At 44.0% G+C, this 13549-nt stretch overlaps 1 protein-coding gene across 1 annotated transcript in view; it reads right to left on the bottom strand.

Annotated features, from left to right (window-relative positions):
* Nucleotides 1-13222, bottom strand: part of PARVA (parvin alpha) — a 63548-nt gene extending 50326 nt beyond the window's left edge. The window contains exon 1 of the mRNA XM_066320567.1: nucleotides 12949-13222. Within this exon, the coding sequence (XP_066176664.1) occupies nucleotides 12949-13084 (136 nt within the window). The 5' untranslated portion in view covers nucleotides 13085-13222. The remainder of the gene's footprint in view (nucleotides 1-12948) is intronic.
* Between the last annotated feature and the right edge of the window lie 327 nt (nucleotides 13223-13549).

Raw genomic sequence — 13549 nt, 5'->3', positions numbered from 1 at the left:
TGTGAAGGATCTGCCTATTATGCACAAGATGTGGAATCACTGGAGCTGTACACTTTAAGCTGGCCCTGACCCACAATCCGGCCCTATATGTACTAAAACTACAGCCAGTTGTTGTATTCCTTATTCAGTCAAAACTTTCTTTGACCCTAATGGGCGTTCTGTCTGAATGAAGAACAAAGGGATTACATCTAATATGGGGAGATACTAATTAGAATCATGCCCACAGCTAACTTTTGATAAAAATTCATTGGTAAAAATGAAAATACAAAGAATTTACAAAGTAAAAATTGTGCTTTGTGCTGTTTTAACTCTGTATAGGTCTGGTACCTAATGTATTTTACTGTATTTACCATTAGATGTTAGAGAAGAAAATTATACACATCAAGATTTCTAAAATAAATAATACATCAAAGTTAGATTTATTTTTTTTAACATCTGACATTACTTCGAGAAAGACTGTTATTAAGTAAAACATCTTAACCCTCTTAACCAAACCTTCCTTCTTTGCGATAGAGTCAAAGATCACATTAAGAACTGTTATTACTTCATATATCTATTTAATATAATTCCTGCTGCTGCTATATGTAAAGCATATTTAAAAATTCAAACCCCAGGAAACTTCTACCTGGTTCACATATAAAAACCAACCAACCCCAAACAGTTAAAAGCTTAGCTTCATATAAAAATCTAAACTGTATCAGGACAGGCATCCAAGGGTTAAAAAAAACCAACAGAAACTGTGAATGGCCCAAAGCTGCCTAATGGAGCAAGGCTCAACACAGAAATGAGGAGACCACTGCTCCCTTCCACTTCTTTGCCTGCAGAAGATCACATGAGTGAATCAATTCACCTTTTCTGCCTCAGTTGCCCAAGCAGATGGTGCAGGGAGAACAAACATTTCTCCATTTCTGATCTCACCATAAATATCTCAGGTGTTTCAGTCAGATGAAGATGTTCTGTGTAAGGGCAGACTGTGAGCAGCTAATATTATCTTGGAAATAGAAATGGACACGCAATTCGCTTCTAAGAGACTCTGAAAACAAAAGTGCTATTTTACAGGGTGCAAGACCAACATCAGACACAAAGCATTTCTGATTGTCTGTTTATAATACGGGCTTTACTCATCAACTTTTCTGTTCTCTCCCCTATCCATTAAATTATAATGCCCTGTTTCAAAAAACAAAAAAAAAAAACACCAAAAAAAACCCACCCAACACAAAAAACAAACCAAAAAACCCCAACCTCTTCTCATTAAGCTCTCATTCTCTGTCCTATCTTCTTGCTTACTTTACATTAGTGTTCTGACTGTGTACACCAACCCTGTTTATTTCGACAGCTTACCCTGGGAATGCTGCTCTGCACAGAATCGTGACCTTTTACTTGGGCAAAAGCAGAACGTCTGACAAAATCCACTGGGTTACCTCCTTCAAAAACGGAACACAAGACCCCAAATGCAATCTAAATGCACTGGTGTGACTCTAAGGCTAGACAGGGTTTCCTGCTAAGGATTCAGTTCATTTTCAGAATACCAGGCGTGCACACCAGAACTGCTGAGCTCCATCCTGACGCAGCAGCAGCAGCCGATTCCTCTGGACTCATTGCTGGCACTTGGGATGCTCCCAGCTTTCCTCGTCAGCTGGAGCCACCTTGTGCCCTGCAGAGCGCCTGCACCCTGAGCTCTGCCGAGGAGACTCTGCCTTTACTGCTGGCATCGCCTGCACCACACAACGACTAAAAAATAGTTATTCGGAGTCTGCATAGACCCCTCCATTTGGGAGCAACCGTAGCAAATCGGTTAAAGATGATTTATTTGCGGGTAACTATTTCAAGTTAAAAATGAACAAAATAATAAAGCTGCAAATCAAATGGAAGCTGATTTTTTTTTCCCAATTCAACCCACCACTGCAGTAAGGTTTTATGAGTTATGCAAGACACTAAGTCACTTTGAATACTCGTGGTATAATAAGGAACATCACCATTATTTTCCAGTTTATTACGTGTCCTCTATGATTGAGAATTATAACAAAGCAGTGACCACAAGCTGCCCTGCTGCAAGTTTTACTTTGCAGTCAAACAGCGAAGTCTCTTCCTCTGCAGGAATGAATTTCAGTGCACAGCATAAAAGCGTTTAAAAGTGCTGCAATTCAGATCTGGCCTCTAGCCATAAAATTCAAATGCAGCTTTTGAGCACGCCTAAAGTCAGAGTTGAATTTTTCTGGCCTCATTATAAAATAGGGATCACATGAATCGAATAGGTCTGGACATCCTTCCAGAGACTACTGGGGCAAAATTCTGCTTGGGGCCAAATGTACCATATTCCTGTTCTTTTATTCTGACAGGATCAATATCAAACGTGTTGAGGATATGAGAGTACTGAGCCAATAGATATTTCTTTTCCTTCTCAAAGCAAGAGTGATGTTCTTTATTCTAAGTGAGTAGGACAGATGTGAGCGCACCTTCTAATAAAATTAATACTTATCATTTAAACACATGAGACTTGACATTTCTTCTTAAGCCTGAAAGCATAGGCCACAAAAAACCCCAAACAAACCACAAAATCCAAACCCTGAACTACACAGTTACAACAAAAAGTGTTCTGACCTTTTACAATTCTTCTTCTTCATGCACTCTGACGACAAGTTAGGCATATCATCTTTTGAATTCAGCACTGCAATACATTATACTGCATTTACTCTGAGCACTCTGACATTATCATTATCTTCTTTTGTGCCCGACAGCAACTGCAGCTCCTATAATGCCATTATTGTAATTAAGAACAATCTGAACCATTGACAGCATTGCCTCATTTGCTCTAGAATCCCCTGTGCATTAGTGTTCTTCTAAACCAATATTTCACTATTAATAGTTTGCTACTTTAGAACTGCCTACGGTTAAAAAAAAAAAAAAATTAAAAAATTAGGCCTCAGCCTAACTCAATGGCCAATGAAAAAACTTGCTAAGAAAAAAATAAATGAAAGGCTGTGCACTGGCAAACTGTTACACTTTTCTTTACATGTGCTGGAAATGGATTCACACCCTGCCAACCTATTCAGGCTGTTACCCAGGTGAGGAAGCTTACTTTGGCTTGCTTCAAAAGGACCACCTGTACAGATACAAAAGAAAACATCTCTTCTCCCACTAAATGTACCCCAAGTACTTCTCTGTCTAAACTCTCCCTTTCATTAATCCAGCTCACAGTTGGATAAGTAGGGCACGGCAATTTAGGCATTCTTGTCTGGGAAATTCTGCCCTCACCTCCCAGCCCTGCAGCACACGTGCTCTGCAGGCTGCCTGCACCCTGTCCATGTGCTTGCTGAGGGTGATACCTGCCTGTCCCTGGGCCAGGAAGATGCTCAGCCATAGCCCTGTGATCACCTAGCACCCTGCCTTTCACCTCTGTAATTCCAGGGAAACAATCAACCGTGGGCTGAAGAACTGCAGGTGCCACAGGAGGACAGCACTGACACATTAACATGTACTTCTTAGAATCCAGAAAGCCCAGAAATGGCCCCACCATCAGAAGCAACTTCAATTTTCCCTCTGCAGTCAATGAAAAGCTGGAGTGCTAAATCCTAACAGGAAAGAACCCAGCACCTGCATGCTGACTGAAAAGGAACCATTGCTGGTAACATGGAGTTCTAGGTACTTTTAGCAGATGTGGACATGGGAAAGCACTGTCTGAAAAAGAGCTGAAAACGTCCAAGGAGATTTAGATAGATCTGGTGGCAGACTTTTTCTTCCTGTGAACACATATTCCATTTTAAAAATTACGAACCTTATGTTAAAGGAACGATAACGTTTAGGCTACATTTGGAATTTTTTATTCTTTCAAAGCTTTTGCAGTGCGAGACTGTATTTTATATGTCTGAGGAATCACTACTAGGCTGGAGCTGCTTCTCTCTCCACCACACCCTTCAGTCTCTGCCCAGAGTTTCTGATGGGGGACAGTGCTCACCGAGAATTGTTGCAGCCCCTCTCCTCCTAAAGTCCCTTTTCCCAAGAAGGATTTTATAGGTTTCACTATGAATAAAGGCTGATATCACCCACCACTGGGTCAGTGCCACAGACTGCTCTACCACTGCACTGGAAGGGCAAAGCACAGGAGCAGCTCCATGCTAAGCAGGAATCAGAGAAGACAGAAGGACTTAACCATGACTGCAACTACCAAGAATTACTCACAGCAATTTATATTCCAGGTGTTTCCTTTCACAAAAAATAATTAGCTAAGAAAAAGTAACATATTGTCAACCATGGTACACGGTGTGCCGCTTGACACAAAGATCAATAAGAAGTCAGGAAGAGAAGGGCAAAGATCAAATGGAAAGCAGTATTGCTAAGTCAGGTGCTCTCAAATTTTGTATTAAACACATATATGATAAGAACATTTCATGGCACTTATGCATGCAATTATTTCACATGGACTACTACAAAACAGAAAGGAAACCAGAGCATTTGGGAAACTGTAGAGCCTTGTTATTTCACCCTGCAATTCTTTAATATTTTGAGAAAGATCAGTGCTTGATGAACAGTGGCACACTCTAGTGCCAGGTGCAGGATTTGGGTGAACAGATGGTGGCTAATCTTCCTAATACAGCTTTGCCAGTACAACTCACTCTTGACCAGTCACATCCCTGTTTTTTTCTTTCTGGCCCTTGGTTTTCTCTGGCCTGAGCACAGCTTTTCAAGGGGTAGTTGCAGAGTAGACTAAGGATTCACAAAAGGCTATTGATCTGATTTTGCTTTTGGTCCAAGACATCTTTTGTTTGTATTTCAGTTGGGTCACTAAAGTGTATTAAATCACTGGTGCACTCAACACACACATACACACCCAATTCCAACAGGGACAAGGGTATTCAAGCCAAATAATGTTACCTATTAGTAAGTATCAGCACACCAAGCAGAAAATGCATGATGATACATGTCGAGAGCAAGGCTTTGCTACTCAGTGCTCCAACACAGGCACATCCTCCAAAGCAGCACAGGAGAAGGCACACAGAGGGCAAGCTACGCCTCCAGCCCCGCATTTGGAAGAGCTGCAAGTGAAAATGGGAAGCACTGCAAAATATCCTGCCTTGCAGCTCATCCTCTCTCAAGCAAAATGGCCTAACACTGCTTCCAGCACAGCGCTGACTGTACCACCTGCAGGGTCAGCTGGCCTTTCAGGATGTCCCCTTTTGGGGCTGGCTGCAGTGTAGCTGATAAATCTGCTTATTGCTAGAGATACGACTGTATTTGAACAGGAACTGGTGTGGGGAGGAAAAGGAACAGGACAGAAGCAGTAGATGGAAAAGGAACACGATTTCAGGTACACCTCAACCAATGATTTTCCAAAGTATCACTTCACAAAGAACTGTGTCCCTGCAGCTGCTGATTTCACCCTCAGCAACACCAGCATTTTGCTGAAAAAGACTGCAGAACTCTGGATTAAGTTATTAGGAAGCACTTGGTCTCAGATACAGTGACATAACAAATGAACTGGACTGTCCTTATCCTAATCTCTGTGAGAAAGGCAGAGAGCCCAGTATTAAACTATTTGGTCTGCAGGGAGGGCATCATTTAATGCTGGCGAAAGGCATTAAAGAAAGAAAATAAAAATTAGGATACATCCCAGAGATTCTGTCCAAGGGAGACTTCCAGAAGCACAGACCTGTACTTGCAGGAAGCTGCCTTTAAGGTGAGGCATTTCAGAAGATGTAAAGCCCACAAGCAGTAATCAAATCCAGAGAGAACTTTTCTCTTGGCCAGAGCCTTGTTTTTTAGCTCCTCTCTTACCTTCAGGGCAGATTCCTCTAAATGCTACGGGAAACATCAGAGTTCTAAAACTCCAGATTCTCTTGACAGCTCACTCAATTCACTGAGGATGAAAACTTCATCCTTAGTTGAGTACCTCATATTTATTCTATAGCATTACTTGATTATATCCACCTTCACTCTGCAAACTGGATACATGTTTTTATGAAGGTGATCTAAGGGAATGCATGTTTTAAATCTGGAGATGTAGAGAAAAAATAGCACTGAAACAGACTGCATCAGTGTGAGCTGGTCCCTGGAGCTATTTTTGGTGGGTTTTTTGTTGTTGTTGTTTTGTTTTGGGGTTTTTTGGGGGGGTTGTTTGTTTGGTTGGTTTTGTTTTTTGGGGTTTTTTTTGGAGTTTTTTGGGGGGGTTTGGTTGGTTGGTTAGTTTTGGGGGGTTTTTTGTTTGGTTGGTTGGGTTGGGTTTGGTTTGGGTTTTTTGGTTGGGTTTTTTTTTCTTTTCCATGGCTCCATCCTGTAATCTGAAAGCACTGGAGGCTCTTCAACTACTTGTTCAATGCATGTTTGGTTTTAGCTGAAACCTCAGCTCAGATGATGAAGGAATTATTTAAATGGGAAAAAGTCAGGAAATAAAAGGCATACTCCTGCAGCAGCTGACTTACCCACGGTAATTTAAGCTGCTTTTGCAAGTCAAATGCAAAGATGGAATTCAGTGGCTCTACTGCCCTTGCGCAGGTAGTCAGAGAACAGTGGAATTCATGGCTGTTTTGGGTCAGAATAGGAGATCAAAGCCCTGGTACCTAGCAGAAATGCCTTCTTTACAATCCAAACAGGGAAGGGCAAACCAACAGAATTTTGTAGAAGCTTCGTAAGAGCTTCACAATCCTAACAAACGTCACAACAGGTGTTTTACGATTTCTGAGCACAATATGTCTGTGATGGCCTACATGATTCTCAAGTGGGCCACTGAAGACACTGGAGACATGTAAGATCCACCCAGACCCACTTTTAGCCCCCACCCTCCACTCCTTTTAAAAAACATTTCTGGCATCCAAAACATCCCACAGCACTAAGTTTCAGAAACTAATCATGCACAGCCTGGCTGTGTGTTCCCTTCACACACATCCCCTCACTGCATGCAGGGCTCCAGGGAGACACCCCCATGGGCTCCTTTGCCTCCCCTCTGGCACACAAGAGGTTGGCTGTCGCTGTTAGGGACAGGAAAGAACGAAGTAAGCAGTAGAAAGGTCAGCAGGAAAGTTCTTTTCTTATTTTTCTGACTCCATCTTATAAACACTTTGATCAGAAGGCCAAAGATTGGCTACACAGGTTGCCATCTCTTTGACTTCGTTGGTGAACATCACCATTAATCATCTTTCTCCTCCCAGAGGAGAAATACGTAAACAAAATAGATAAGTTCTAAAAATATACATAGTTTTCTTAAAGCTGGGTGAGAACAGAGTGCAAACAATGAAAAGCAGGCAAACTTAGAGCAACAGTTGGCAGTGCAGTGCTTTGTGTTCATCTCAACACCAGCAGCACAACCCCAGATCCTGTGTGATCCCTTTGCACCTGCTGGGAGGCACTCAAATCAAGCAGCCATGCACACACTCAGCTCCACCATGACAGCTTCACTCCGGAAATACACTCAGTAACCTGTCTGGCAAAAAAAAACTGGCACCTGGGACTCACACGTTCCTGCAGATCTGAGCTGTGAAACACATGGACCAGGCACAGCTGGACTGGGCCCTGCATGATTATTTGGTTGAAGCAATGAACTCTTTAGAATAATTTTAGGATTACCTTTCAATTTTGAGATTCAGAAACACATCCACAATATTTTCATGTCTTCCTCTGAACCAACTGGAGCCAGAGGCTGTTAAAAAGTGGGGAGGGACACAGAAAGCCCCACGCAGGCAGAGCCTGGCTGGACAGCTGCCGAACAGCCCCAAGCAGGGCAGAGCTGTCATGCACATTCGTGCCCAGGAGCTGCATCTGCAGGGCCAGCGCAAGCAACAGGTGTGTGCTCAGCTTTCAGAGACAATTATCCTCCTTCCTTCCAGTGCCATGGCTCAGTCCTCCCCAGACATCCCCTGACAGCTGGGCCTCAAAGCAGCCAACAACACCGTGCTGCCGTCCTCCTGGGGGGTTCCTCTCCTACTGCACGTGTGCTCAGAAGCCTTGAAGCAGCGAAATGACAACAAACAAAGCAAGTGGATTTCCCCTCTATTTTTCTGTTTGTCCACGTTCCTTCCACAGAACAGAAGTATTTTATCTGCTTAAGAGAACGTGTTTTAAGGCAATAATTCCTTCAGTGGTGATGCTAACGGGGTTTGTCCAGCATCAGCTCTGCAGCTGTCTGTAACACACCTGTGGACAGCACACCAGAGACACGGAAATGTGTGGCACAGAGCACAGGGAAAAGGTTCTGAGCACGTTCCAGTTGCTGTGCAGTGAGGTTTGGTGAAACACGTTCATGTCACACAGCAAAACCAGCTGCTTGGCTACTCTGATGGCACTAGAAGGCCTAGAGCTGATGTACTGATATGCTATAGTGAAAGGCAGAATGTGAAAAGCACCGAGAAGTGACAATCAAGCCTTGCCCCTGTCTTCTTTTTCACAGGAGGCACCACATGCCATCCTCTAAACACCAGTATGAAATTAGCACTCTCATCATCCATCCCATACATTAGCAAACATGATGGCAGGACACAGATCAGCTCTTCCAGCTCCTGCTTATTTTAAATCAGGGAAGAGCAGAAAAGAAAAGCCTGCAGAGTGTTTCAGCCAGCCGAGAATCTCTCACACAAGCAACAGACAAGCACAAACATCTACTGACACAGGAACTAGTCATTTGCAATTGTTGTGGAGTAAGTTGCAGAAACAGGTCCAAAGAAAATGACTCAATTAAAATCTAGCAGAACATTTCTCCTACACCAAGAAATAAACTTATTTCATAGGAAAAGGCTCTGAGCAAGAAGACCAAGGCGTGATCTTTCTGTCAGTGAGTCACACAGCAACGCATTTTCCTCAAGGATTGCAGAAAGACAAATGTTTTATGTAAAACACCTGAAAAGCTTTCATCGCCCTACATTTACTCTTACTTTGCATTCTTAGATTTTTCTGATTTCGTATGACTTTATAAAATACATGGCTGGAAGTAAAGATTAAGAAAGTGAAGGTTACGATCAAAATCCACTAGAATTGACAATATTTTACACTGTTTTTCATACTATTCCCTGAGGCACACTGCCTACTGTGACCCCACATACCAAAATTAAATCAAAACAAGACATATACACAAAAAGAAGAAATAAGTGAAGGACAGAGGAAAATTCATTCTTTCTCCTGCCCAAATAAACAAGTCAGAAAAGCAGTCAAATTACTGAAATTGATGTCACATCAACTGGAAAACTGACTGAGCCCATACAATCGCTCTCCCCCAAATTCACGGGTCCAAGCTGTCTGTTTCCCATCTGCTCCTCTGCAATTTAAGCAATTCTGAACTTCAGTCTCTGTTCCCAAATGTGTCGCAGATTTACCAGCATGTCAGGGACCAATTCTTTACATTCTCCACTAAGGTAAGCTATTAGGAGGAGCAAATTTTCTGTGTTCATAATTGCCAGGCCAGGAAATTCAAGGAGGACAATCACACACGACCTTACTAAACCCACCATGAAAAATTCATCAGATAACGCAATCCCCCTCTCCCTCTCTTTTTTAAAAAGGCCATTCTATTCTCTTCTTACATGTGTTTAAAGACACGTTTAGTACACACTCCAGACTACTACAAGGAGCTTACAAAAAATCTAATTTGTGGGAGATTTTTGCTCACATGATGAGCTCCACCATATATCTGAGCTCCTGAAAGATAAGGACTGGGATCCTTCACTAGCATATATGGGGTGGCCAGTCTTGAAATGCCTTTCAGCAATGAAGGGGATGGAACCCTACTAAAAACCACAAAGAACTTTTGCATGCCGCAGTTCAGTTTGCAGACAGGCTGTCAAATATTCTAGTCTTAGTTCACAATTCTCTCACTGCCTAAAAAGCTAATTTAATTAATTCCAAACGTACTTAATAATTTGTAATTTTGCTACCTTGACAGAATGTATACGCCATTTAAGGATGCAGCTGCAGATTCTCTCACAGGGAAGACCAAAGTGCAACGTTCTCATCTCTGAATTACACCACTGGTGATGTTATAAATGAAAACCAGACTAAGGCTCTACATGACAGACAACAACATAAACAAATCTGAGCTCTGAATTCCAGGTTTTATCAAATACTCTCTAATATTTAATGGCAATGCATTTTCCATATTAACAAATGTCTTATGGTATGACTAATCCCTGCTTACATCATGTGTGATATCTCAAGTATCTCAGGTTACTCTCTTTGTTTCAGTCAGTAATTCTGCTCTGACATTAGAGAATTCATTTCAGTTGTCTAGACTACCCTCACCCCTTCCACTGGTGGACCTTTTACCATTGGCAAGAACTTTGAAATTCATAAGCAAAGGTTTGGTATATATTTATGCATATAAATTAATGTCAATACTGAAATCCCATTTTACGTTGTATTATAAACTATTTTTGCTACACCTAAAACTACATAAACTTAACTCTCTTAATAAATAAGCTGCATTACTCTTCACCAATAAAGCCACTTCTGATCCCAAAGGATTTTCAGTTGGTGAAGCATTTTGGCACTGGCTCTATTGTTGCAATATACAAAAATGTAATTCTGATAACGATCAAAACATCTGTTGATGACATAAATACAAAACTCCCAGACGTGTAATCATGTATCAACTACAACAATTAACTACATATACAGCAGAGATGGTACTGAAGTGTAACCAGCATAGTCTCTACACGAGATAAAACTTTTTTGCCTTATTAAAAACCACCAGTTCATAGCCCTTGTGGTATAACACTGGAGTAAATCAGTACACTTCTGTCCTCTGTAAAAAAGCAGAATTTACACCAACTGGAAGACATGGAATTTTTCACTTGTCCCTCATTTTTCCTGAATTATACTGAACATTTTCCAATACATCCTGTGTGTACGCAGCTGGATAACCACGTGCACTTCTGTGACCCACCTCCATAGGAAACCTGCCACAGGTTGGAAAAAACACCAAGACTCAGATCCTAGATGAACAAGAAATCTGACCTTGGAAATTCCTAGCTAGGCTTCAGAAACACCTGGATCCCTACAAAAAACCAGTAATCACAACTTAAGATGGAACCTACCTGGGCCACAGCCAGCAAGGAACAGAACTCCTTAACAGTTTGCAAACTTGTATGTATTTTTAGTAGAGAAAAAGTTAGGAAGTAATAAAGACGACAGGCTTCATAGTGTTAAAGGCTGAATGTGTTAAAACCCATAAATCAATAAACAGGAAGATAAGATAGAACATAGAAGGCATTATATAAATTCTATAAGATAAGATATAAGGCATTCTATCAATTTCACCTCTATATATGATTGTTCCAGAGAAATGTCACCAGTACGTACCCAATGAAAAGGATACTAAGGTGAATTTAACACAATACGTTTTGTCCATCAGCAAATAACAGTCCTTACAAAGCTAATAAAAAAACATCCCAACTCTCTAAACCAGTGTTATTTTTCAACAGACCTTAGAAAATTAAGAAACACAGAAGACAAGGACAATGCCGTTTCAAACTTGCAAAAGGCTAGACAATGATAATGAAATGGCAGGTGCAGTTTTAATCAATAAATGCAATACATTAAAGTAACCAGAAGAAGTATGATTTCACCGAATACAACTTTTTGTAAGATTATGAGATTGTGGACAAAAGTAACTGCTGCCTCTAAGAGTTTGCTGGAGATTTGTGACTTCAAACATGTCTTTAAGGAAAAAAAAAACACATTTAATATTAAAAACAATTAACAACAACAATGTATATAATGGACATACCCAAACTGCCAGAAACAGGCTCACCTAAAGATCTCTAAACATACCTACAACATGGACTCATCAAGGAAGACTGTTGCTAGATCAAGGTTGCTAATAGTCACAAACACTCTATCAGAGTAATTTTAAAAAGTAGGTAATTAGTGGAGTTGTCACTCTTGACTATTTCATCAACATCTGGTCCATCCGCAATGACCAGCAAAAGCCAACTAATGTGAGCACGATTGTGCAACGTGGATTTAATTGAAAAGCAAGGCCGTACATGGCAGAAAGATGACGTGATGGTCACAGAATGAGGAGCTGTGCTCTCCCAAGCCGTGTCATCCTCGCCCACAGCGCTGGGGCTGCTCCGAAACACTGTGTGCCTCTCTCCACTGTGTGCACAGGAGGAGCAAGGGGCTGCTCAGCCTCGCACCTTCTTCACATTCACAAGCAAGGACGTCATCTCCAAGCAATGAATTTTGCTGGAGAAACTGTTTAGAAGCGACTGTTACTCGGGGCTCTGTTTGCGTCGCATTTAAATCAGGTTCAGCTGTGAAAACGATGGGCGAGCGGGGTTCAATTCCAGTTCTCTCGCTCATGGGATCTCACACGGGCGAATTCGGGGGGCGGGTGGGTATTGATTCACACGTACGGGGAAAGAACCAGCCTGTCGTACATGCTCGGCGTTCTGCAAAGGTTCGCTGTGGCGAGGCAGAAGCCCTCCTCCCTTCTCTTATCCCTGTCGGCTATCAGGGATAACCGGGCATTAAACCAGCGCGCGCGTTCCGCGGAGCGCCGTGTGCCGACCCCAGCGCACACGGCACGCCGCCGGGCGACTCACACCGGGCTCTTTGCCTGTGGGCAGCCCAACCAGGGAGGCAAATCCCGCCGGGATAAACCCCTGTGTGCTCCCAGGCCTGCGGGGCCCTGCGGGCAGCGCTCCCGCCTTCCCGGGCCCTCAGAGATCCCGGACACAGACACGGACACGGACACAGAGGGCGGGAGCGGCCCCGCACACCGACCCCACACCGACCCCACACCGACCCCACACACCGACCCCACACCTCTCCCGCACACAGCCCCCGGCAGCGGCCCCGGGAGCGGCTCCTCCCTCGCCTCCCCACCCCACCCCGCACGTCCTCCCCCGCCAGCCCCTTCCTCCCGCTCCCCAGAGCCTTTTCCTCTCCCCCTGTCTCCTCCCTCCCTTACTCCCCCCCACCCAGTAAGGTAACTCCCAGGAAATATGCAAACCTGTTGATTTTTACCTTCTTTGGCTTTTTTTCTCCTGGCCAGCGTGCCGCCGAGCTTGCCCAGGAAGGAGTCATCCTTCTTTCTGGAAGGGGGAGATTTCGGGGTGGGGGACTTGGGGGAAGAAGGCGATTTCTGCGGGGAGGTTGCCATGCTGGGCCGGCCGCCGGCGCTGCGGCACGGAGCGGACGGCTCCGAGGCCCCGGTGCCGTGGGAGGCTGTTCCCGGCTCTGAACGGAAGCGGAATTATTTCAAGCATTTGAGGCAGCTCCTGCTCCGCTCTCCCGGCTCTCCCGCTCCTTCCCTCCCTCCGCCCGCCCTCCCCTCCCCTCGCTGGGCTCCGGGCGGCCGCGGGCTGTGAGGGAGCCTTCGGGGGCAGCGCCTGGCCCCTGCTCCATCCTCGGCCCTGCAGAGGAGCCGGGCACGTCTGGGGCTGTCACCCAGCCTGGGTGGCCGCGCAGGAGGGCGCCAGGTAACGCGGGGGCCGGAGGGCGAAGGGAGATGTGGACGCACCGCTCCGTTCGTCCTCACCTACCGCGAGGTGAGGGGCCTGAGGTGAGGGGCCTGAAGGATGGGAGGGTCACAGGTGCCGGGAGATGTTTCTACATCCCGTGTGCA

This window comes from Sylvia atricapilla, chromosome 6 (genome assembly GCF_009819655.1).
Source record: "Sylvia atricapilla isolate bSylAtr1 chromosome 6, bSylAtr1.pri, whole genome shotgun sequence".
Classification (NCBI taxonomy): Eukaryota; Metazoa; Chordata; class Aves; order Passeriformes; family Sylviidae; genus Sylvia; species Sylvia atricapilla.
This window is presented reverse-complemented; position numbering and strand designations above follow the sequence as displayed.